This window comes from Copadichromis virginalis, linkage group LG7 (genome assembly GCF_057382275.1).
Source record: "Copadichromis virginalis isolate Kocher_CV1m ecotype Utaka linkage group LG7, C_Virginalis_male_GT1.1, whole genome shotgun sequence".
Classification (NCBI taxonomy): Eukaryota; Metazoa; Chordata; class Actinopteri; order Cichliformes; family Cichlidae; genus Copadichromis; species Copadichromis virginalis.
The window spans coordinates 8920689-8948222 of record NC_140624.1 but is presented as its reverse complement, the minus strand read 5'-3'; the positions used below and the strand labels follow the sequence as shown (position 1 = coordinate 8948222).

The 27534-nt window shown below is 42.8% G+C and overlaps 1 protein-coding gene across 1 annotated transcript in view; it reads right to left on the bottom strand.

Moving 5' to 3' along the window:
* The window catches only part of magi2b (membrane associated guanylate kinase, WW and PDZ domain containing 2b), a 95149-nt gene extending 71798 nt beyond the window's left edge, over positions 1–23351 (bottom strand). Inside the window, exon 1 of the mRNA XM_085461540.1 lies at positions 22703–23351. Within this exon, the coding sequence (XP_085317666.1) occupies positions 22703–23000 (298 nt within the window). The 5' untranslated portion in view covers positions 23001–23351. The remainder of the gene's footprint in view (positions 1–22702) is intronic.
* Between the last annotated feature and the right edge of the window lie 4183 nt (positions 23352–27534).

Below are 27534 nucleotides of genomic sequence, written 5' to 3'. Positions count from 1 at the left end.
CCGTTTATTTTGAAAAGTCTCAACAGGATCTTGAGCTTTATTGTGAAAGGTTTATGTGGAACATAAACAAGCGGACACGCGATGCTGTTACCGTCGTTGTTGCTACCGAAAACAAAAACAGGCTCTTGTGGTCCATAGTGTGGTTATATAAAATATAAGAGAAAGAGAGAACTTTAAGAAATTAATATAGCCACTACAGTGAAATATTGCCGTAAACAGTTTATTTTGCGACACCACGAAACAAACGATAGCGTAAAATGAAACATAGACGTTTTTATATCGTCATCCTATATATATCGTTATATCGAACAGCCCTAAATGTAATACTATTGCTCTTTTATTTTGGGGCTGTTCACAGTATATTTTTCATTTGCTACATATAGCGTAAGTCCATTACATTGTGAACACTAAAATTTTAAAAAGCCAAAATGTGTGTTACTGTCTCTTTAAAGAACATACAGTACCTTTTTTCTTTCCCTCTTTACATTCATTTCTATCATTCTGTTTTTCTACCTCTTTTTATCTCCTTGTCATATCTGACATTTTACTTTCACGGTGTCTTTGTCCACATCTCCTGTGGTCCAGTTAAAGAATACTAAGATCGGACTTGGACCAATTTTTCTTGTCTAACCCTCTCAATTAGGCACAGGAAGGGCTGTGTGAGATAAAGCAGGCGATACGGTGTGTGCGTGTGTGTTTGTGTGAGAATGATACTGGATACTGTATGCATTTATAGTCGCCACATGTGGGTGTATTGTAAAAAGGCCATTTAGCTGTGGATAAAGCATCAGTTTCCAGTACTCCTAATGGCGTTATTACAGCAGGCTGCAGGGCCCATTATTAATAGTAAATGACAGAGCATCTCTCCTAAAGGTCTTAATATTGATTCCCCCCATCCTCAGACTAGTCTTAATGATGATGTTCCTCTATGTCTTTCTCTACGGTGCCATAATCAAGGCCAGACACAACCTCTGAGTCACTGTAAAGGGAAACAAGCTCACACTACAAATGAGATTTCAGGACTAAAAGAGGTAGAGCTAACGGAATTGCCATTCCTAATTCCTCATATAGCCATGCTCAGTTACACCTCACTGTTAGCAAACAGCCCCTCCACTCTGCGTTGTGTTGAAAATTATGTGTGAAGGATTGTTTATCTATTTGTGCTGGGGTTTATTATCTGCATAAGAACAGAATGCATAGCGGTCAACACTTAAAAGGTGCAGCAAACCCACCTGTAGCTCTTTGGTGGACAAATAATACACAATATATCCTCACAGTTCTTTGCTTGGCGACGCTGAGCTAATACAACTCCACAGATACACATCTATCAAATTTGTGGTAATTATGGCAATTGGATTCGCATACTATAAAAAAAACTCTGTTAGACTTGTACTGCCTTCTTTCTCCCGTCACTCCTCATTGTATTCAAGCAGCGCTCCAAAGACTCAGTCGGAAACAAGCAGCATGCCTCTTAATGGAAAATAAAGAAAGACCAATTAAAAGACAAAAACAGGGTAAAATGTGCACGGCTCAAGCGCTTCATCCGCTGGTTCGCAGATGTGGGAAAGTTGAGTAACAATAATGGGTAGATGTGATGGCATCAGCCACACAGGGGTAAATTAGTCCATTTTTCACTTTATTAGTTTGCTTTGCAGTTTTCTTCATTAATCATTTGGTTAAACCTAACACTGGTATTATGAGGCGCGCACATAGTAGCATTGTATGGTTTTTCTAAAATGTTTTGTTATATTAATTATGTTTCTCTTTCTTTGAGTTACCTGGGTTTGGGCGGTGGCTGTTTCCTGTCTGGGCAAAAGGCGTGGCTGAGGACTCTGGGGACAAAATGCCTGCTCAGCAGGACCAACCATGGGCTTACCAGGAGCAGGGGTGTTTTAGGTTTAGTTGGGTTATTCTGTGCTTAGTTAAATTTAGTGTGTGTTTTTTGTTTTCCCCCCTATTGTGTTCAAATGGTTTGGCCAAATCATTATAAAAGCTACCCTCATGTGTCTTTTTTAATTAGGTCAGTTTGTGAGTTAAGTTGTGTCTCACTTTGTTGTTTAAGTTTTTGGAAATTACTTTTTGTAGAGTTATATTTAGTTGACCTGTTTTATGGGCCTGCTAAGTATGGTTTTGAATTTTGTTAATTTTGGATTTTTTGAGGGTTAAAATAAAGAAAACCCTTTTTGAAGATATTTTTTTGCTTGTGTCCTCTTTGCTTTGGCTGCCTGGTCCCTCACAATTGGTGGCAGCAGTGGGATCTGCCAGTTGAGGACACAGTATTTTTTTCTTTGAGGCTTTTTCACCCCCAGAAAAAAAAAAGAAAAATGCATCGTGGAGGAAAGGTGGAAAAGAAGAAAGGAGTAACTGTTCAGAAGGAAGCTGATGCTGAGGAGGAAATTGGAGTCTCTGAAATGGTGGAGAGCACTGAGGTTGAAGAAAGGGAGCCATCTCTGTCAGATCTGATGTCAATATTGCAAGCTCATATGGGTCAACAGGAGGCTCGGGAAGCAAGGCAAGAAGAGGTAACTGCACGACAAGAACAAAAATTCAAAGCATTGCAACATCAGTTTCAGCTTTTACAGTTAGAGGTGCAGTCCCGGACATCACCAGTACCAGAGCTACCATTACCTACCACAGAGTCACCAGAGTCAAGGGAGCTACCTCACATTCCTAGTTCTCCTCAAGCTCAAGCTGAATCCAGTCAGTCATTATCAGGTCAGTTTTCATTGCATGAACCCAGACTGGAAAAGTTGACTGATAGTGATGATATTGAGCATTTTTTGACTACATTTGAACGCATTGCCTTAGCATATCGTTGGGAAAAAACAGACTGGGTTTTTCGATTAATACCACTGCTAACGGGCAAGGCAAGAGGGGCATACGTTCATATGGATATTGATGACTCTCTCAGCTATGACAAAGTTAAAGCTGCAATTTTGTCCAAGTATGATGTTAACCCGGAGACCTACAGGCAGCGATTCCGTTCACTGGAAGTCAGGCTTGATGAGAACCCTAAGGAGTTGTATGCTCGACTTAAAGATCTGTACGGGAAATGGATTCAGCCAAAAGGTAAAACGAACCAAGAAATTGGTGAAATAATCATCCTTGAACAATATTTGAGAATGTTGTCCCCTGAGCTACAGGTTTGGATTCGAGAGCACAATCCGTCTTCTGCAGCGAAGGCAGCTGAGCTGGCAGAAGTGTTTGTAGCTGCCAGGAGGAAAGGGCAACCTTGGACCTGTAATGCAAATAAAATGCCAAAGGAAGGCCCCAAATCAACCCAGATGTATCATCAAAGGCCATTGTCAGCAGAAAAAACTCCTGTGGGTGAGAACCAGTTTGCTGGCAGACCATTAAAAAATTCAAAAAAGATTGTTTGTTACCTCTGTGGGTTAGAGGGCCACACAAAGCCAATGTGCCCAAAAACCTCAGCTAAGATGGTTCAAATGTGTTTCATGCCACGTTCACATGCTGAACATGGGCTCCAGTGTGACCAGACTGTTAAAATGATAAAAATTGAAGCTAATGGAACAGCTTTAAGAGCTTTGCTTGATTCTGGCAGTTCTCGTACACTGATACACAGAGATTTTGTGCCCCCCAATATTGTCCGTGTCAGTGATACCATCCCCATTTGTTGTGTGCACGGAGATGAGAAGATGTACTCAACAGCTGACATGTACATTAAAGTGAATGGACAGACTTACTTTTTAAATGTTGGGGTGGTTGATAACCTGCCTTATTCAGCTATTCTGGGACGAGATTTTCCAGTGCTTTTTGATTTGTTGGAGTCAGACCAGAATCATCAATGCAATGTGGCTGTTACTAGAGCCCAAGCTCAAAAATCTAGTGAAACCTCAGAAGTTTTCAGTGCCTTGCCATTTTTTGATGAGGAATGGGAAGTTGCACTTGTGAAGCCTCGGAAAAGTCGCAGACAGAGGAGACAGGAGAAGTTCCAGCATACTATAGTACACCCAGAAATGCATACTGACCCAGACTTGCCTTTGGGACTTCAAATTCCTGGCAATATAATAGAGTTGCAAAAAACTGATCCTAGTTTAGCTTCCTGTTTTCAGCGAGCAATAGACAAGGACCAAGTAGAGGAGGCAGGCATTAACAAAAGTGACTATGTCTTGCAAAATGGCATACTTTACCATCAGATGGGCTCACTTCTGAAGCTAGTGGTCCCCCAAGAGGTTAGAGAAACTGTGCTTAATTTGGGACACTCTATTCCCTGGTCTGGCCACCTTGGTAAGCACAAAACCACAGCTCGTATTAAACAACATTTTTTCTGGCCTGGCCTCCATAGAGATGTAGCCTACTTCTGTAAGAGCTGTCCTCAGTGCCAGATGACATCCTCCAAAGTCCCTTCCAAAGCTCCACTCCAACCACTGCCTATTATTGGTACCCCATTTGAGCGCCTCGGAATGGATATTGTTGGACCTGTTGAGAAGAGTAAGTCAGGGAATCGCTATATGCTTGTAATCACTGATTACGCAACTAAATATCCAGAGGTCTTCCCACTGAAATCCATCAAGGCAAAATCAGTAGCTTTCTGCCTTGTACAGCTCTTCGCAAGAGTAGGGTTCCCACAGGAAATACTGACTGATCAGGGGAGTAACTTTATGTCCAACTTACTAAAACAGGTGTACAAGCTGCTGGGCATTAGAAGCCTGAGGACCACCCCATACCATCCTCAGACTGATGGGCTAACAGAACGGTTCAATCAGACTCTGAAGCAGATGCTCCGGAAGGTGGTAGATAAGAATGGTGCTGATTGGGATCAGTGGCTTCCTTATCTTCTCTTTGCCTACAGGGAAGTGCCACAAGCCTCCACTGGTTTCTCTCCGTTCGAACTTTTGTATGGGTATGAGGTACAAGGACCTCTAGCCCTCCTAAGAAACATCTGGGAGGGAGGCAAGGAAAAGATGGACTCTGTTAACATTGTTTCCTATGTTGTGCAGATGAGGGAGCGACTGCAGAAAATGAGTGAGCTTGCTCAGTCAAATATGACCAAAATCCAGCAGAAGCAGAAGTTTTGGTATGACCGAGCAGCTCGTCAGAGGTCTTTTAGTCCTGGACAAAAGGTGTTGGTGCTCCTCCCCACTGACAACAACAAGCTATTGGCTAAGTGGCAAGGGCCCTTTGAGGTTCAGAAGAAATTGGGGTCCACTACTTACCAAGTGTTCATCCCTGGAAAGCCACGCTCCAGCAGGGTTCTGCACATAAATCTATTGAAGGAATGGGCGCAGCGCCCTGAAAAGACAGCAGAGGTGATGCTCATAAGGGGTGTGCCAGAGGAAGAAGAGGTTGGTGAGCAATACTTGCCTTCTGCTGATGTGGTAGATTTTGACCTTAGTCATCTGCCAGATGATAAACAGCTTCAGGTGAGAGCTGCATGCAACTCTGAGGTGCTTCAAGTGAATCCTGGCCGAACAGATATTGTTGAGCATGACATTGTCATTAAAGAGGGCGTCGCAGTAAAGCGTTTGAGCTACAGGATCCCTGAACGTCTGCTAATATCCCTGAAGAAGGAAGTCGACCTCATGTTGTCCTTGGGGATCATTGAGCCATCAAAGAGTGAGTGGTGTAATCCAGTGGTCCTGGTGCCAAAGAAGGATGAAAGCATGAGGTTCTGTATAGACTTCAGGTACCTAAACTCAATATCACTGTTTGATTCATACCCCACACCACGCATTGATGATTTGCTGGAACGGCTGGGGAAGGCAAAGTACTTGACCACACTTGACCTGTGCAAGGGATATTGGCAGGTGCCACTAACGGAGCGATCAAAGAAGTTGACTGCCTTTCGAACACCTTGGGGTCTCTTCCAATTTACAGTGATGCCATTCGGGCTGCATGGGGCTCCAGCAACCTTTCAGAGATTAATGGACCAAGTACTATGTGGTTTCTCAGATTTTGCATCTGCATATCTTGATGATATTGTCATCTACAGCACCACATGGGAGGAACACTTGGAACATCTGCATGCTGTCTTCGACCGTCTTGGCACTGCTGGGTTGACGGTGAACCCCTCTAAGTGTGTTTTTGCCTCTGCTGAGACTGCGTACCTGGGCCATGTGATCGGGAATGGGGTGATCAAGCCTCAGGTCAGTAAGATCCAAGCCATTGAGTCTTGTCCTCTCCCACAGACAAGGAAGCAACTAAGATCCTTTTTGGGCATGGCAGGCTTTTATCGTCGGTTCATACCACGATTCTCCACCAGGGCAGCTCTACTAACGGACTTGATAGGCATCAAGTGTCCTAATCAGATTAACTGGACAGAGGAGGCTATAGCAGCTTTCAAGGACATCGGTCAATCACTGAGTAGCGAACCAGTTTTGTACAGTCCAGACTTTAATGAGCACTTTTTCCTTCAAACGGATGCATCTCATAGGGGTCTGGGAGCAGTGCTACTTCAAGGTTTGGAAGGAGAACGTCATCCTGTTGCTTATATCAGCCGAAAGCTGTTCCCGAGAGAGGTTCGATATTCAACAGTGGAAAAGGAGGCCCTTGCAATCAAGTGGGCCCTTGATTCCTTCAGGTACTACCTTCTTGGAAGAGAATTCACCCTGGAGACGGATCACAGTGCACTTCAGTGGATGGAAAAGATGAAGGATAAGAACGGAAGGATCACAAGATGGTACCTTGCTCTGCAACCTTTCCGGTTTGTCATCAAGCACATTCCTGGGAAGAACAACGTTACCGCCGACTTCCTCTCTCGCTGTACCAGCGAGAGTCCTGAAGAGGGGGGGTGTGTGATGGCATCAGCCACACAGGGGTAAATTAGTCCATTTTTCACTTTATTAGTTTGCTTTGCAGTTTTCTTCATTAATCATTTGGTTAAACCTAACACTGGTATTATGAGGCGCGCACATAGTAGCATTGTATGGTTTTTCTAAAATGTTTTGTTATATTAATTATGTTTCTCTTTCTTTGAGTTACCTGGGTTTGGGCGGTGGCTGTTTCCTGTCTGGGCAAAAGGCGTGGCTGAGGACTCTGGGGACAAAATGCCTGCTCAGCAGGACCAACCATGGGCTTACCAGGAGCAGGGGTGTTTTAGGTTTAGTTGGGTTATTCTGTGCTTAGTTAAATTTAGTGTGTGTTTTTTGTTTTCCCCCCTATTGTGTTCAAATGGTTTGGCCAAATCATTATAAAAGCTACCCTCATGTGTCTTTTTTAATTAGGTCAGTTTGTGAGTTAAGTTGTGTCTCACTTTGTTGTTTAAGTTTTTGGAAATTACTTTTTGTAGAGTTATATTTAGTTGACCTGTTTTATGGGCCTGCTAAGTATGGTTTTGAATTTTGTTAATTTTGGATTTTTTGAGGGTTAAAATAAAGAAAACCCTTTTTGAAGATATTTTTTTGCTTGTGTCCTCTTTGCTTTGGCTGCCTGGTCCCTCACAGTAGAAAACACAGAGAGAGTGAGATATGAAGAAACCCCAGAGGCAGTGGAGAGTAATAAGAAACTCATCAGTTTGGGGGTGCAGCAGTCGATTCCCTGAGGGGTTAAAACCAGCATGGGTGTGTTTCCTGTCAATACAAAAAATTAATAATTGCGACTGTGGCTGAGAGAAGGCCACCTTCTGAGCATCATAATGATTCTGCTCTCCAACGCATCACTTGGCTGCTATGGTCTGATAGTCTAATAAACCCTGTCTGTAGTGATTAAGGGGCCCTTCATGCTGCTAAATCCAAACTAAAATGAATTGAATTCAACTCCACTGTACTGACCCGATTGCTCCTTTCTTTTCTCCATTACAGCTTGCAAGGATGAACTATATGAACAAGAATGTAATAGACACCATGCTCATAAAGTCTGCGAGAAATGGCCATAACTCTGACCCTAACAAGTCAGGTGGAAAATACTTTTAAGTTCAGGCATGCTCCACTGACTCATCATCAAGGTGATTACCATTTCGTTAGGATCAACTCCAAATTATTGGCAGTAAAAGTCCAGAAGTTTAATAAATTCCACAATTGGAGCAGTAAACAGCTAAGCATAATACACTTAATATCTTGGTCTGACCAGGCTACACTGAACATTTGTCAATACTAATGTTAAAGGACAGCAACATACACTATATTGACAAAAGTACTCACTCACTCATACAGATCATTGATCATTCAGGTGTTCCAATCGCTTCCATGTCAACAGGTGAATAAACTCAATCACCTAGGGATGAAAACAGCTTCTACAAACATTTTTGAAAGAATTGGACCCTCTCAAGAGCTCAGTAAATTCCAGCGTGGTACGGTGATAGGATGGCACCTCTGCAACAAGTCCAGTTATGAAGTTTCCTCACTTTCGGTAACAACCGCAACTCAGTCACCTAAAAGCACAGAGCAGGGTCAGAAGATGCAAATGGGCTTTGTGTTCAGAGGTCGACAACTTTCTGCAGAGTCAGTTGCTACAAACTTCCAAACTTCATGTGGCCTTCAGCTGAGCTCAAGATGAGTGTGTGGAGAGCTTCATGAAATGGGTTTCAGTGACCGAGCAGCTGCATCCAAGCCTTGCATCACCAGGCACCAATGTAAACATTGGTGCTTGGTGATGTAAGGCTTGGATCCATTGGATCCACTGATGCAAAGCACACCACCACTGGATCTAGAGCAGTGGTGGCGTGTTCTCTGGAGTGTCACACTTTTCAGCCTGGCAATCTGATCGTCTGGGTTTGTGGGTGCCAGGAGAACGGTACATGTCTGACTGCATTGTGCCAAGTGTAAAGTTTGGTGGAGGGGGGGCATGGTGTGGGGTTATATTTTAAGAGATGGGCTCGGCCCCTTAGTTCCAGTGAAAGGAACTCTTGATGCTTAGCACACCAAGACATTTTGGACAATTTCATGCTCCCAACTTTGTGGGAAGGTTTCGGGGATGACCCCTTCATGTTCCAACATGACTGCTCACCGGTGCACAAAGCAAAGTCCATAAAGACATGGATGAGTGAGTCTGGCTTCAACACAACAGAACACCTTTGGGATGAATTAGAGCAGAGACTGTGAGCCGGGCCTTCACATCCAAACCTCACAAACACTCTTCTGGAAGAATTGTCAAAAGATTCCCATAAACACACCAAATCCTTGTGGAAAGCCTTCCCATAAGAGTTGAAGCTCTCATAGCTGGAAAGGTTGAGCTGGCATCGTATTAAACCCTATGGATTAACAATGAGATGTCACTTAAGATTATATGCATGTGAAGGCAGACGAGCAAATACTTTTGCCAATAAAGTGCATCTTCCCTTCTGATTGATCAAACCTTTACAAACACCATGTATAAACAGCATCCTTGTTAGTCTCTCCCATAAGCACAATTTTAAGAGTCAAAATTAGAAAATGACAAAGCACATAACAAAGTAAAGGACTGACAGGTTGAGTCATCCAAGGTTTGAGTTATTCTCAAAGATCTTCTCAAATAAGGTTTCAGCCCTGTCACAAGAGATATTATTAGAATTTTTTTTTTTTTTTTAAGCAGGCTAGGTTTCTGCTTCAGTGAATTTAATGCAAACCATTTTCAATTTTCCTTAAAAATCCCCCACAAAGAGACAGATGTCTGTCTCTGCTGGGTGTTGCGGATCATTCAGGGTAACCAAAAGAATGTCTCTTCTGGGAAAAGGTTTGTGTCTAGTGGCATTTTTTAAAGATATCAGAAGGCACTGTATGAGTTTGATCGGATCTTGGCCCCTGAGCTCAGAGAAGGATTTAACTTTCGTAACTAGAAGACTAAATAAGTTCAGGTGGGAAACTTGTGTCTCTGTAGCCTATAAGAACATGATTTTGGTCCTTTTTTTTTTACAATTTAAAAGACACAACTTACAGTTCCTGCTATCTTTGATGCTCTTTATGTTGAATTAGTCAGTGACAGGCTCGCCTTTATACACAGAAACTTGCACATTCATCTCAAACAGCAGAGTTGCTTCAGTGCAACTACTGAATGCAACACTTTTGAACTCAGTGGAGTTCAGTCTGCTAGTGATGGGTCGTTCGCGAACGAAATGGCTCTTAGAGCCGGCTCTTTGACGTGAACGACGCGAGCCGGCTCCTTATCGCGAGCCGTCACGTGGGTTTTTTTTTTTTTTTTTCTTTCTCTCAGCCTCTCTCTCGCACTTTTTTTCCGTTTCACTCTGCACGCGAGCCTTGTGCTTTACGCTGGGCAGAGGGGGGAGGGGCGGTAGTTACACTCAGTAGCACAGGAACAGAGCCAGAGAGAGAGAAAGAGAGGCAGGGACAACAACATTAGAAAGGTATAGTAATCATCCACAACTATTTTCGGTTGCAGATGATAAAGGATTGAGAAAGTTTATTCATGCAGGTCCATATGACAGAGAATATGCATGTTCTTTTAGTTTTCATATTATAATTTATATTTAATTGTGTTGTGGTTTGCAGTGTTTTGTGTTCTTTTCACTTTAAATTTGTGAAAGGAAAAAGCTGAAAATTTAAATAGTTAAAAGTTGAAATGTGAATAGTTGATTTTTGTATTATATGATTTATTTATTACATTTTATGTGGAGTGAATAAATAAAAGTATATTTACGGTGGCCCCTAGAGACAAAGCACATACAAACTTCAAATCACATACGAACTCTGAAGCATGTACAAACTCCAAAACACGTAAAAACACGTACAAACTCCAAAACACGTAAAAACTCCAAAACACGTAAAAACACGTACAAACTCCGAAGCACGTAAAAACTCAGAAGCATATAAAAACTCAGAAGCACATAAAAACTCAAAACACGTACAAAAGACAACAGAAGTGCTCCAGGATGCTGGGCGCAGTGTTGAGCCTTTGTTATCTTGTGGCTACACAAGCCAGCAAGTACCAACGACCGGATTTGGTGTGTGGTAATAACAGGTAAATGAACTTTTTTTTAAATTATTTGAATATATATATGAGTGCCTGTGTATAAATACACAAACAATACACACATGCTTTCAATTGTGTAATTTAAGTGATCTAGTAGCTCTGCTTTGGAAGTTCAGTTAATGCTAGAAATGTGTTTTGGAGTTTGTACGTGTTTTGTCTCTAGGGGCCACCGCATATATTTATATATAAACATATATAAATAAAACCACTTGTTTTTACGTTAGTAATTCCTTTTGTGCATAATTTTATATTATTGTTAATAATAAATTAATTAAAGCAACAAAACAACCTGAAGAGCCGGCTCTTTTTAGTGAGCCGAACCGAAAGAGCCGGATCTCTAAAAAGAGCCGGAAATCCCATCACTACAGTCTGCTACTATTAAACTTCCTGTGAGAGTGTCAGAGCAGATAGAGAGCTGCTCCTTTGAAAACTGATTAGACAGATGCTGTCCTCTACTGGTAGGAAGCATTAGCTACAGTTATGAAACGATCCAGAATGTAAATGAAGCACTTTAACACGTCAGCCGAGATTTCTTCCAGTAGAACAGGAAGCTGCCTGCTGCTGCAATGAGCATGATTGAGTCAGCAGTGGAATTTAAATTCATATTTAAGCAGAGCAGCCTTACACAAAGGGATTTTCCCCCCATTAATTTATTGTATGGAGGTACAACAGTGAAATGAACTCATGATCATGTGCATAAACCGATGCAGAGCAAAAAAATTAGAGGGTCTTCAAAACAGCTGAGGTGTGGTTATGAAAAACACGTATACACATATTATATATATAGTGCATGACGTGTGTCACAGTACTCTGCGTATGAGTTGGCTCCACTTCAAGCTATTCAACTCGGGAATGAAAGTGAGCCTCTTTAGAAAGTCAGAAAATCACAAGCCATTGTTGGTAGCCATCCACCAGTTTCAGTGCAGCAGCCGGAGTAGCTCCTGACGCCAGCTTTTATAATCCTTCTCATTCAGATCTGAAGCCCACAGTGAAGCTATCAGATTAGCGCTGCTGGCTAATACACACTATGTCAATGAATGAAAACCATGCGCTGCCTTCTGTGCTGCCATGCCTGACTGAATAAGATATGATTCAGTGAAAGTAGGAGGGAAGCTGTTGTTTCACCACAGCCCTGACTCCCTGAGAAGGTTTTCTAAATACAGCAGATATCATTTTCAAAGCAGACCTGCTGACTTATAAAACACACAGAGAGGTATTGTATGCGCAAAGCCAGACAAACCGAGTGACTCTAAATACATGCGGCAGCTGTGATGAGCTGTCTGCCTCCACCTCTGGAGGTGAGAGGTGGTGGTGTCTCTCAGCTGTACAGTCGCCTCATTAAACCCTCAGACCTCTCGGCTGACTGAGACAGTGGGAGAAAAAGAGTAAAGTGACAGGGGTTGCATGTGAATGTCAGTAGGAGAGTGTAGTGAATATACATGTCTACGTACAAATGTAAACACTAGAGGACTTCCATTTTTTGCCACTTTTTATTTCTGTGTACTTTTTAGACCACAAAAAATTTGAGAGCCAACTAAAACTTCATATGAAAAACATATGGACCGGATCATACAGCTTAAACCAGTGGTTACCAATATGGATCAGACACACATACACAAGCGCCCGCCAGAATTGCAGATCTGATTGCACTTTTCTTCATTCATAATTCCATCAATTTTGACCTCTCCAACACTACTGCCTGAAATGCAGCCCCAAAACATGGCAGAGGCTCGATGATGTTTTACAGATGGCTGTAAACACTCACTGTTGTACTACTCTCCTGAGTTTCTCAGTACATACTGATGACAATGTGAAGCCAAAATGTAAAATTGTTTAGATTCTTTAACAAAAGAGATCTGTTACCAGTGATTTTCAGCCCAGTTCCTTGTGAATGGCATAAGAATGGCATCTTTACATCTTTTCTGATAAGGCTTTGCTAGTAGATCGATCAACCAAAGATTCAGATGCATCTCTCAGATCCTGTATCATTTCTTAAGGACATGACATTCAGGTGCTGTTCTTCTGCTGTAGATAGATTTTAGCCCTTCCACTTCTTCTTTTGTCCTCCACTTGTCCAATTTCCTTTAATTCTTTAAGAACGCACTGCACACCATGCCAAAATATGCCAAGTTTGTTTTTGTCATTCTTTATAGATTCAACTAAAGGAATGGGAACAAATTATGAGTTTTTGTCACAGGCTAGAATAGAATAATCCTTTAATTCATTTTTTGTCACAGACTGCTAGTAATAAATATACAGTTTAAGTTGTCTGTTATATACAGACACATCACTGTTTTTTCCTGTGATTTTGGTGCCTTTTTTATGCTTGAATGATTCATAGGTCAGTGTTACGTACCCTAAACGGTAGAAAAAAAATAAAACATCCTCTGAAAGGCCAGATACAAGGACTGTACTGAAAATGAGTGAAAAAGGAGCCAATATTGAAAAACTTTGAAAGACATTGAGAAAGCCTGGAGAAGTATTGCTCAGGGCCTCTTTAGAAGATATAGAAGAAAGTCCTTCTCCTTGGAAGCAAAATATAAAGAAATGAGGGATTATTTAGAAGCTTTGCGCAATAATGTTCATTCAATCAACAGAATATTTTCTTGTATTATTAGGTTTTGTATCCTAATATACTTGCAGTTAGGCAATATTTGTAATTCATAACTTTTACTTTTACTGAGGATTTTGCAGCGTGTTGCTGATTCAGTAAAAGACCAAAAAGGAAAAAAAAAATCTCACACAGGCACAACATTTTTCTCTTACGAAGCAAAATCACCTCAGCCTGATTACATTACTTTCACTGCGGTTGTCACAAGATAAAGAAGCTCCACTAGGTGGCCAGCGGTGTAAGGTGTAAAACATAAATACCCACAAATTAAGATTTATTTATACAGCCATTCAAGTTCAAGTTCAAGTTCAACTTTATTGTCACTTCAACCATATACAGTTTAAAAATACACAGTGAGGCGAAACAACGTTCCTCCAGGAACCAAGGTGCTACAAGACAAGTTAGTGCAAAAAAAAAAAAAAATATATAATATATCTAGTAATAATATTGTGCAAAAGAGCATTTACAGGTTGGTGTGTGCGATGGTTTGGTGGTGTAGGTCAGTGTGTTTGCGCTTGTGTTGGTTAGTCAGTCCAGTCTCAATGTTTTGAGGTATTTGAGTTAAGCTGAGTGATAATGTTAGTGTATGTGTGTGTGTGCGTGTTTATCAGTCAGTCCCTTTTTGCTGAGGAGACGGATGGCTTGTGGAAAAAAGCTGTTGCACAGTCTGGATGTGCGTGCCCAAATGCTTCGGTACCTTTTTCCAGATGGCAGGAGTGTAAAGAGTGTGTGAGAGGGGTGTGTCCGATCAGCCACAATGCTGGTGGCTTTGCGAATGCAGCGTGTGGTGTAGATGTCCTCAATAGAGGGTAGAGAGACCCCGATGATCTTCTCTGCTGTTCCCACTATCCGCTGTAGGGTCTTGCGGTCTGATATGGCACAGCTCCCAAACCAGACAGTGATGCAGCCGCTCAGGATGCTCTCAATAGTTCCTCTATAGAAGGTGGTCAGGATCGGTGGTGGAAGCCGGGCCTTTCTCAGTCTTCTCAGAAAGAAGAGACGCTGTTGGGCTTTCTTGTGCAGGGAGCTGGTGTTGAGGGACCAGCCGAGGTCCTTCTCCAGGTGTACGCCCAGGAATTTGGTGCTGTCAACGATCTCCACAGAGGAGCCGTTGATGCTCAGCGGTGAGTGGTCGCCTCGTGTCCTCCTAAAGTCAACAACCATCTCTTTTGTCTTGTCAACATTCAGAGACAGGTTGTTGTCCTTACACCAGTCCGTTAGTCTCTGCACTTCCTCTCTGTACGCTGACTCGTCGTTCTTGCTAATGAGACCCACCACGGTCGTGTCATCAGCGAATTTAATGATGTGATTTGAACTGTGTGTTGCTACACAGTCATGAGTCAGCAGTGTGAACAGCAGAGGATTGAGCACACAGCCTTGTGGGGCCCCAGTGCTCAGTGTGGTGGTGCTGGAGGTGCAGTTCCCGATCCGTACTGACTGAGGCCTTCCGGTCAGAAAGTCCAGGATCCAGTTGCAGAGGGAGGTGTTCAGGCCTAACAGGCTCAGCTTTCCGATCAGTTGTTGGGGGATGATCGTGTTAAATGCTGAGCTGAAATCTATGTACAGCATTCGGACGTGTGAGTCCTTCTTGTCCAAGTGTGTCAGGGCAAGATGGAGTGCAGTGGAGATGGCGTCGTCCGTTGAGCGGTTATGGCGGTATGCAAATTGCATTGGGTCCAGTGAGGGGGGCAGCAGGGTCTTGATGTGTCTCATGACGAGCCGTTCGAAGCACTTCATGATGGTGGGTGTAAGTGCGATAGGGCGGTAGTCATTGAGACAGGACACAGAAGACTTCTTGGGCACGGGGACGATGGTGGTGGCCTTGAAGCACGTGGGGACAACGGCACTGCTCAGAGAGATGTTGAAGATGTCGGTGAGAACATTTGCCAGCTGATCAGCACATTCTCTGAGCACTCTGCCTGGGATGTTGTCTGGTCCAGCAGCTTTACGTGGATTGACTCTGCGTAGAGTTTTCCTCACCTCAGCTGTAGTGAGACACAGGACCTGGTCGTTCGGAGGAGGGGTGGTCTTCCTCGCCGCCACGTCGTTCTGCCTGTCGAACCGAGCATAGAAGTTGTTAAGCACATCTGGGAGGGAGCCGTCACTGTCACAGGCAGGTGGTGTCGTCCTGTAGTTAGCGATGGCTTGTAAGCCCTGCCACATGCGTCGTGTGTCGCCGCTGTCCTTGAAGTGGTTGTGGATTCTCTGGGCGTGTGCGCGCTTCGCCTCTCTGATGGCCCGAGAAAGTTCAGCCCTCGCTCTTCTAAGCGCCACCTTATCTCCCTCTTTGAAGGCAGAGTCTCGGGTCCTTAGAAGTGCACGCACTTCCGCAGTAATCCACGGTTTCTGGTTGGGTCGTGAGATGATGATCTTGGAGACAGTGACGTCATCGGTGCACTTGTTCAAGTGTGCTTTTAAAACCAATTTTCAGAATTCAGTGTAAAATAAACAATGAACATAATGTCAAGTAATATGTCATATAAACAAAACAAACAAGGAAAACAACCGTCAGAGCAAATATGCCCCAAAATCAGCTTCGTCTTTGTATTTTTACCATTTTTGTGTCCACGTTATTTCATCAAAAGAGATGATTCATTGCTGAAATCTTGCACACAAAGACAACTTTCTATCGTTCCCATAATGAATGTGTGCATGCATACATTTTACATACTCGCACTTAATTCCTTTCTCAGCATATTTCACCCCCCCCCCCCCCCTCTCTCTCTCTCAGCACTCAGACACACTCATCCTGAATAATCATAAGAATTTGATGTTTATCTCAGCCAGTATGAAATGCAGCCTCACACAGCATCATATGGTCGCATTGCCACATCGATCCATCACTAAAATCTGTGCTGTCACAGATTCTGCAAAAATGCTAAAACTGGCATCATAACCAGTCACATCCTGACATTAGAATAACTGAACGGCGGGCGAACTGGTGTCACGGTTCTTAAAAACTCTGATCACATCATGACTCGAATGACATTTAGGGAAAATCACTTGACAAAAACCTTCTTTCAGTCACGTCTTTCACACAAAGACACGGCTTCTATCTGCACCTCACAAACACATGCTGCAGCACAGTCCCAGTGCAGTCCCATGCAGCGTGTCCACGCTAAGGAGAATTACATTGACCTAATTCACTTAACTGGACCAGTTAGATATTTGGTCATTGGCTGGCTGAGCTCGGGTTTGATCCTCTGAGCTGAGCTCCAGCAGCTTCTAGCCTCAATAAAATCATCCTCCGCCTCTGACAGAACTCATCTCTTGGTGAGTTATTAATACCAACGGAGCAGACAGGATGTTATGCACTGATTCTTCAAGCTTCTCATCAACAAAGCGACATGAGAGCAGAAGAAGGTCGCCTTCTCTCCCTCTGCTCCATCTGTCCCCCAATACTGTACTTTACATCATTAAGAGGACTGGCAGCACTTGGACAGCCAAGTCAGAAAACTTGACAACATCAGAAAATGACCCAAAGTGTAGATTTTAGAGAGATTAAAAGCTAACTGAACAACCATTAAGCTTTTTTGTGCTGCAACACTGCTGTGGCTGTATTTTCTATTTTGTTTAGTTTTTTTATATAAGCAGTTTTATATGGCCTTGCTTGGACAGTAGCTTTGAGATTTGTGCTTTGTGACCATCGACGCCTCCAAAGAGTGATTATTCAGTCTGAGCTTAGCAACCATAACCATGCCTGGAAAGCCTGTCAAGCTTTCCAATTTCTCCTACGTGCTGTGTTTGGATCAATATATCTTTTTTAGAGTCTTAAAAAAATTGCAATAAGACATCAGAAAAGACTCATGAAAATATTCAAATGTGTGTTTTTTTCTGCTCTGAAATAAACTGGAAAACATGCTTAAAAAGCTTAGCGCATACAACAATATCCTTAATAGCTTAACAGCCTGTTGCATTTGTTTGTGGAAAATGGATACCGCTACACAAAAACAAACATACTATTATAAAAGATTTTAGGGGTAAAATGAAGTATTTGTTACGCACTTCATTTATTCAAGGAAAGTCTAAATTCCAGTACACCCACCAAATCGAAGGTTTGCCTACCTCCCTGTCTGCACACAGCTGTAAAACCTGAAAATATCCCTTTTTGATAAATAAAGATATTTCAGAATCAGAATACTTTATTAATCCCGAAGGAAATATTTCCTCACAGTCTCAGCTTTTTGCATGTTTTTCTTTTTCAAGGATTAAAAAAAAATTAAGGTTCATCTAAAAAACTACATTTTTACTAATACAAAGATTTTTAAGGCTAACGCTACTATATTTTACTTTATTTTGGTGTTATTTATTCCCCTATTATTCTTATGAAACAAAGAAGTCTTCATTCTAAGAAATGGGTCAATTGTTTGGTCTTCATCACACCATGTCTGAACTTGAGCAGTGCAAAATTCATGTTAACACAACACAGAAACTTCAATAAGTATCATTTTTATTTGCTGATAGGTTGTTTAGGCAGCATATAATCACTCCATCTATGCATACGCAGTTAACAGGTGCACATTTAAGCCTTCATGAATGTTCGCTCATCTCAACCATACATCTAAAAGAAGACCTTTGTGTCAAACTGAAGATGTGATGTTTAACGAATTCGAAGCAAAATTGCGATCAAATGAGCCCGCGTTCTTGTTGTAAACTGCAGATTTGAAACAGTCAACTTCACAAAGCAGATCATCAAATTTATGCAATCAGTAGGACGAACATATGTTTTTACTGCTGTCTGCAGAATCCCAGTTAACAGTTTCATTAAGGAACCGCGAGCTTGCTGGCCTGCCCCGTATAAGCTGTGGGCGAGTGCTGCACAGTGTGACGGAGGCTGACTGTGCTCCACTTAGATGTTAAAGGCCATGTTAACATTTTGAATTCATGTTGTTTTCCCTCAGAAGGAACACATATTGTGCTCACAAACCCAACTGCATAAAACATCCCGGGGTCTTCCACCTCCACACTTTTCTCCGCGAGCCAAAAATATATACTACATTTGGAGGGGAGAAAATTAAATTTCAGAGAGACAAGCAGTGACAGCGTTGGTTTCTTTTCTTATATGGAGGAATCTTCAAGTAGGGAAAAGGGCATTTCTGATATTCTGCTTATTGGTATGTAAATTATATCAGGACTTGTTGTAGATTCAGCCTGAATCTGAATGAGAGAAAAAAGGCTCCCAAAACAGCTGATATTACCACTTGTCTTATTTGTCTCCAAGTTTATCGATTAAGTTTTAGTCATATAACTTTTCAGGGGCTTTTTCCCCCCAAAAAACTGAAAACAGCAGTGAAAATTAATGAGATTCCAAACATTACTGAACATTTTCAACATGCTGTCATTTTTTATTTCTACTAAATCAGAACAGCAGTCGCCTCAAGATGTAAGGTAAAGACTCTGCAGTAATACGGAAAACCCCAACAATCAAATGACCCCTTTGAGCAATGCACTTGTGACAGTGGGGAGAAAAAAACTCCCTTTTAACAGGAAACAAGCTCAGGGAGGCCATCTGTTGCGACTGATTTGGGGTGAGGGGAGAAAGATAACATCACAGGTATAGACATAAACACATTATTTTGCTTTTAAGGCTACGTCCACACTAGCCCGGATAGATTTGAAAACTGCCTTTTCTTCTGAAAACGCTCTGCGTCCACACTAGCGTTTTCAGTCATGTTCACAGAGTTGCGCGTCCACATTGAAACGGCCCAAAACGCTTACGTTCCAGTCCTGCGCATGCGCAAAAGCGTGTGAGAATTAAAGAATTTGAAGAAAAGATATCTGGAGCATGTACAAAGTGATATTAATCTTTTTTTAGGGCTGTCAAAATTGAAAGCAATCCACACAACTGCTGTATAATGCACTCCGCTATCTTTGTTTAATTGGTCACATGATGGAAACAAGCTGCATGTCCAAAGACATGCAACTCGTGGGGATAGGTTAATTGGATAATCCAAATTGCCACTAGGTGTGAATGTGCGAGTGAATGTGAGTGCGAATGGTTGTCTGTCTCTGTTGTTGGCCCTGCGACAGACTGGCGACCTGTCCAGGGTGTACCCCGCCTCTCGCCCCATGACAGCTGGGATAGGCTCCAGCGCCCCCCGTGACCCTGAAAAGGATAAGCGGAAGCGAATGGATGGATGGATGGATGGATGGACTGCATCACATGACTAAGTCTGCGTTTTCGAGTGTCCACACTGCGACGGGACAGCTCCGTTTTGAAATGAATGCGTTTTCGAGAACGTTTTCAAAACGCTGCGTTTTACCTTGAGGAAAACGCCATCTGAGTGTGGACGGGAGGCCAAAACGGAGAGAAAATGATGCGTTTTCAAACGAAAACGCATTAGTGTAGACGTAGCCTAAGAATGAAGAACCTGCCAGACATCGTCTGTAAAATAAATAAATAAATAAATAAATGAATGAATAATAACAACAAGAGGGAACAGAGTCCATTTTGCCAAGTGTCTTTTCTCACATCTCCACCACACTCTTCTCTTAAAACTCCACCTTTGTCTTTCTCACTTTGTCACACACACATACACACACTTATTCACACTTCTCTCCACTCCATACTGTTCTAACACCTCTGCGGTTGTGATCGTCATGGCACTTCTATAAATCTGCCTCACTGAGTCGAGCAGCCGTTTGCACCTCACTCACGCTCGCTCCGGATGAGGTGATGAACATGGAGGAGAGCTCTACATCAAAATCATTAGGTGCAAACGGGCACAAGCAACATCTAATGTACAAACGAGCAGTTTAAGCTCAACAACAACACACTAATTGTCATAACAGGCCTCGTTTCGTGTCACGCCAACAGCGAACCAGCGTGGACTCACTCGTTTTCTTATAACATCCGTGACTCTCCAGCTATGACACGACACAGTGTCATCAGTGAAAAGGCCCTTTGTTTTAAGCTTTTGGTTTTTTAGGGGGGTGGAGGGTGGAATTAGGAGAGAGCGGAAGATGACACAAAGCATTTGAACCCACGCAGTGACTGACCTAACCACTCAGCTATCCGTTCAGCCAGGAAGTTCCAGAGTATTGCTTAAAAAATGTAGAAATTGTTATGCTTTGTTGGTATTTTGTGGTGCAGTTTGTTGCTTTGATGGTGAGATTTATTTACAGCACATTCATTTACAAGACAGAGGGGTGAGAATTTTGAAGCAGTTAAACACACACACAAACATAGACGGGGAATAAATAACAACTCCCCTGAGATCTGCACTTGAAATTGTTTCTTTGTTGGCAATCCAGCTATCACGCTTAAATAATTTCTGTATAAAAGAAAGCAGTTTGACTGATTGACACATGATGTTTATGGACACTTTTAGAAAGTGATACGTCCTAAATGACAGCTCACACCTGCGTGGTGCAATGCACACAAAAAAAATTTGCCAACACAGATATTTTTTGGGGGAAACAAATATGCATGTTTGTTCCAGTAAAATCTGCATGACTGGCTTCCCACGTCCCATCGATTTAAATGAGAGCACAGTGAAAACATGTCTGAATGCCGTAGTTCCTAAAAGACTGTGATGTAGGCACATGAAGGAGGTGACGGCAGAGTCACCTCAATGTGGAGGTCCATCAGGCCTCTCTGCCAGTGCAGTGATCCCTCTGGGACTGGAGCGGGGCTTTCTACAGTGTACCTGACTGGAAATAGCCTGTTAAAACGTGTAAGTGCGTGCATGTCTGCACGGTCGGGCAGACGTGATTGTGCACTCAGACGGGACATCCATATCTCTGATTTTTTTTTTTTTTGGCTGTGTGTGGCCTCTGAGTCGAGCGGCTGGACTCCTTCTAGATGATTCCTCGGCGGGCCGTGAGTGTGTCAGCAACTGTCTTCCATAAATATACTCCGCTCTCCACTGGATGGAAGTCAAATACTAATATGACAGGGAGAGAAAGAGGGAGAGGGAGCGAAAAAATATATGTAGTGAAGGGGACAAGAAGCTGTGCACAAACAGCAGAGGGCTCAAGGACGTTCTCGGCAAAGACGACGTTCATCTGGAGAGCAGCGAGGTGGGAAGTTCAATACACGCATAGACTCATGTTTAAATGCATAAGTGAGGGAGGAAGAGAATAGACCTGTCTGTTAGAGGCACATTAGCATTTTAACCCCTCACACATCACAACACCACACTCCCACTCTGTCAGCAGCTCCAACTCAGTAATCAATCACGTTGATGCAACCCATGGAAACACAGGGACTGAGACAGAGCAGGCGAATCCTCTGTAAACATGCTCGGCAATGTCCAAAAATAAAATTAAAAAACTGCGTGATTTCAAGCTACACTGAGGCTTATTTCGCAGCTGGGAACGCAGCCCTTTTTAGCCACTTACTGGGGCTTAACTGAACCTCAGAGGGTGCGATGATAAGCATCTCCTCCACTTTTAACTTCTATCCAATGTTCTCTCTGCGCAGACCCCCTGACTGCTCTTACACTGGCTGACAGAAGCAGGTCACTCAGTCAAGTCTGCTGCCAGAAATCCACTGGAACATCACAACAACCCTCCATCTTCAGAGGCTACAGTTTGGTTTTGATTTTGTTTTTTTAATCAAAGCACCCTCAAAGCACCCTCAAAGCTACCCTAAGCATGACCTGCACAATTATTGAGTATTTCATGAGCACCACATGTGCACATGCCAGTGAATTTTTAAAGGGGGTGATCAATATGAAAGCTTCATGGGAGTGCAGGTATCGTGGAATAACAGCACTGATCTGGGCTGGCATGCAGCAGTTGTTTGTGTGAAGCATGTCTGTCTGCTCAGACTGTACAGCAGCCAGCAAAGAGAAGAGAGAGAAGAAGAAGAAAAACATTTGATCCACAGCGAAGGCCTCGCGTCCTCGACCAAAAAAAAGGAGAAAACCGCAGGCTGTGGCATCAAGCCTAAACGGACACACCCCCTCCAGCCTGGAGGCATCGAACCAGCGATAAACAGACCGCGGCTGCTCCTGGCTGCGATGTAATCATTATAGTTGCTGATCCTGGTGGACTGAGCCCTTCATTACGGCTCGTAATTGTATTTCAGCAACAAAACAGGCCTGCAGCCTAGCAAAGGTCCGTGTTTACACCGGCTTCTCGCTTTAATGCAGACTGACAGATGACTGCACGAATGACATCTTAATCAAACCAGCAACACTCATTTACACAAACACGCCACACACGCACGCCTCTCCGCGGATCCGCGCTCCTGGCCCCTCTCCCGTCCAGCGCATATCTCACCTTGCTTGACACATTTGAAGCGGACCGGGTCTTTGCAGTGTTTGATCACGGCCAGCACGTCCCGGGTAGTGAGCCCGGCTACTGGCATGTCGTTGACCTCCAGCAGCAGTTCATCCTGGGCCAGTTTGCCGCTCTGGATCAGCCCCTTCCCTTGCTTCACCTCGCCGAAGTAGGGGAACTGGCCGTTCTCCGCGCCCCCCTTCAGCTCGAACCCCAGCTCGCCTTCTTTCCCCCGGGTTATCACCGCTTCGTGGACTTTGTTGGTCCAGTGGTTTTTCTTCTTGAGGCTCTTCGACATCGTTAGGGCGAGTTAATCACCGCGGGCTAGCCCCTGCAAAAGCCTCCTACCGTCTCATCTCTGCCTTTTGTGCGAGCGGCTGCAGCTTCACGGCGCTCGTGGCTCCATCATCACCGGTGCACGCTGGCGCAGTGTCCGCTCTGCGAGCCGCGCAGTCGGGCAGAGAGCTGCAGTACAGCACGGCAGCGGACTGAAATAATTATCACTCTGTCAGACACACAGACGTAAGAGACAGATCCTGGCGGATGACCCGGATGTGAAGCCTGAAGGAGGGGAGAGATGAATGGTTCTGGTTCGGCGTAAAGGGATGGAGAGGAGGGGAAATAGCACAGGAGGCGCTTCACTCTTACTACACTGCCAGGGGAGCTTCCTCGGGCTCACTGTAATCGCACACATGTAGGACGAAATATGGTACGCTGCGTGATAGCCTGTATAAACTTGCTCACGCGCAATTTACACGCAAGTGCGTTTGGGGAGTGTGAGAAACAGCAGGTTTCGCGCTGCAAAATTCATATATCTGTGGACTTTGCCAGAATATTCCCTTTCTAAAAAATATGCAACAAGCTTGTAAAGACTACCCAAAGGCTGCATTACCACGCGGGACAACACCAGGGACAGCAGGTTCACCGGGATGTGGTGATTTCGAGATTAATGGTTGTTTGTTAACACTAAGTACAAAATTTTGTATCTAAAAATTAGAGAGAATTAATAAAAGGCTTTATTTATATAAGACTTGGGGTAACAAAAGGATTTATTAATGCCGATTTTATTCTGCTAAATAAATATAATATCTACACAGTACGCGGGGAAACCTGCACAGAGGTGTGCCAAACTATGGTTAAACTAATACGCAGTTTAGAGTAAAACTGCTGTAGTTGGTCAGTAACCGCCTCCCTCACACATCCATACAGACACCCTCCCTCGTGCATCAATACCTGGTTCTGACATGCAGGATTGTCCATTACATGAACATACATTCCTAAATATTGCGCTTCAAAAAGCGCTTTTCATCCCTCGTGGATTCATTGTTGGAATTTTGTAATTCATCCACACAGCACATAACAGGTTTATTGCATGGATGGTTGAGCAGAAACAAAAGTTTGTTTTTGTTTTTTTTAATGTTTTTTTTATTTGTTTTTGTTTGTTTAAATGTTATAATGCGAAGAAAAAAGCGTCGCATCCTGACTTGTGTTTTGTTAAAAGTTCGCCATCTCTGTGTTGGTCACAGTTACATAACTATGATGACATAAATCCAAGTTCAACACAAAACGACAAATCCGTTTGTTGCCATTACTTTTTCATGACTTGCGTGACTTTCTGAAAGTGGGTGAAGTAAAGTTGCGTTCAATATTTAATGCATCAGTCAAGAGCTGCTGGTCTGAATCTACTGAGGAGGATGGTCCCTCTTACTGCCACTCTGGATGTGTGTGTGTGTGTGTGTGTGTGTGTGTGTGTGTGTGTGTGTGTGTGTGTGTGTAATGTGAGCATTCTCCCTACAAAACAACATTACTGTACACAGAAAGCAGCCAGTGAATAAAACACAAGGAGCAGTGGACTCTATCTTTACATACTTGGGTTTCTTTTAGCATTCAGGTCATACAGATGTTCAGATGGCACTGACACTAATTCTAAGCAGATGATGGAGACTAGATTCATTTTCTCCATCGCAGTAGAGAAATATTACTGAATAATCCAGAAAACTGGCTGGATTAGTAGACTAGACACCCATGGGGGAAATGAATCCCAGTTTTGCTTTTGCTCTGCTCTACTGGTGGATGTCAGAATTGCAGCATCATGAGGCCTCTGGCCTGGACTGAAACTCTTCATTTTCACTCCAACACCAGCTCATTTATTGGGTCTGGTTGCACTAAATTATGAAACCAGCTCACGCTGCCTTCAAAGAGAATACAAATGTGGAGCAGTCTCTTGCTCTGGCGCTCTCTTTGTTACATAAGTTGTATATTTGTGCAGGCAGGATAAATCATACACTAAATTTTTCCCCTGTGCTCATATATCTATATCTGGATCAGAGTTTTTCACTATTTTGGACCTTCTCTTTGTGAACAGAAGTGCGATAGAAGAACAAAGAGAAAAGCCATCAGCTGTCGAAGCTTTGAACTCGAGCAGCTAAATTTGGAGTCACTTTCGGCGGCTCGTTGGCACTTCAAGATTTTTTTTTTTTTTTACTGACAGGATGCTAAAGTAGAGCAGGAGCTCTCTGTGTCTGTATGGCCACTCGAGAACAATGACACAGCTTCAGTGTTAGGAGGAGGTTGAAGAGGAGGAACACATACGCCTTTTTTTTTTCTTGAGTGTCACTTTGATGCTGATGTTTGCTCCGAATTGTCCAAATAACAGAAGAAAACAGTCGAATTAGCAGTGAATCTGCACCCTGAAGGCATCCATACAGGCCATCTCAGGCGGCCTGTAAACACGCTTGTAGCCGTGTTTATGCATGCTGGGCGGGGGAGGAAGAAGAAAGATACGGATATTACTTTATATCATCATTATAGACAGAAAGTAATGAGCATCCTAAAGCAGACTGCCAACAACAGAAGGCAAAAATACAATAACACGAGGCAGCCTGCGCACTCAGAGGGGGAATTTCAATAGAGCTTATATGGATTTAGTTCACCGCCTCCCTCATTGACTCTGCTTTGTGCATTTGCTATTCGGGGGAAAGAAAAAAAATGCACACTAAGTTGTTTTTATTGCTCAGCGAGGACAGAGGGGGAGAGGGGTCACCTTCACACAGGCACTCGCACACAGTCTCCTCCACTATTTATCACCTTTATTCAATCCACAGATTAAGGGAAAAGGGACCAGGGGTGTCTGCATGCATCTGCAAACATGAGACTGTAACAATATTTGGGACATGCATTTTACACTTTAAAAATTACACATGCACATGACACGATCGCATCTATGAGGAACCCACGGGTGTAGTGGAGCTAAAAATCTGTTTCACACATACTCACAGTCAAACGCAAGACACACACACACAGAATAAGTTAATTAGACTGAATGGCTTTAGGGAATTGGCAACTGAATCACATTTGCTTTTTCTTCGAGCTCACAATGAGATTTAATTATGAAGGGAAACTTGCGATGCCAGATTACACCTGTTAAAAAGAAAAAAAATCCAGACTGAATCCAAACCAAACCAGACAAAGGAGGCTGGAAATTCAGCAGGATTAAGATCATATTCGCTTCTGTGGATCTGTGGTGGTGTCAGTGTCGGCTCGGTGCAGAAATGTTACTCAAAAGCAGAGATTTGAAGCTGCACCAGTTATTTTAGATTAGGTGGTCCTGCAAAGAACCTCTCCTTGGCTTTAGTGGGCTTAATATTTTACATTAAATGCAAGTTTTTTCTTTACGAATCTCACACTGATACTTCCAAGTCTACCAAACTTTATATAAAATGTGCTGGTTATTGCACTCATCTGGTTTTTGATCCCTTTGTGGTCTGCTCCGGCACCCTGTTCCTTCCTTCTCTTTTTCCTTAAACACATACCTTGTTTTTGAGTAAGTTATTCACACCGTTTGATCTCCCCGGGAGGACTTTAGGGATTAGCTAAATGACCCTGCAATTAGCTTTTAAAATCACACAGTGCCTCCCCAAAAATAGTTTCCTCTCAGCTAATGCCCTATCATTGTGCTTGAGTGGCGATGGCTTAGCTAAGTCTGCAAGATAGGAGACAGCCTTGGCACTGCTGCTGCTGCCACCCATTTGTGGGATGTTCCTTGCCATCATCTAGCTGTCTATTAAATATATAAATATGGAGAGAGACTGGAATGTGACAGTTGTTCTGATAATCCTTTCACTATCTCTAAACTAATTCCTTTGATCAGCTTGTGAATGCTGGAAATAATTTTGGGCTTCAGTTCTTGCTTTAAATTACCACAGCTTGATAGAAAATCACTTTCTCGCTCTAGTTCAAGATTAATTAGCCCTAATCACGGGGGCTTTCCAGTGGAGATTTTATATGAAGGCCCAATGCATCTTTGTCACAAGCAATCTTTGTTAATTATATCCAAACTGCTGATTAAATTTTTCCCCTTGTCTCCTTTATAACCATCAAGCAGGCATCAGTCTATTAGTTACATGCTGTTACTAACAGCGTACACTAGATGGGCTAGTTGTTGCTTTTATTTTCCTATGCTGAGCTGTTAATATTAGGATATATTATTTATGTAGCCGTTTCTTTAATGAAACAGACACATTTCTGACAGATTAACTACAATCACAGACTTACTGATCACTGTGCCAAAGATAGCCTAGTATATTTGTAATGGAAGCTGTTTTCTGTAGTATATTCTGTATGTTTTTAAGGCAATAAAAGCCATTAGTAATTTAATTAAATATTGTAGTTTTGTTTATGGATTATGAATGTGAAAAGGTTCAAGATTTGGAAATTAGAAATATCTATAAACTATATGCGCAGCACATCAGTTTCATACTCCGTGTTGAAACTATGTTAAACTGCATCGTTCTTTTTAAAGAAATACATTTAAATATAAATTGTCCCCTTTT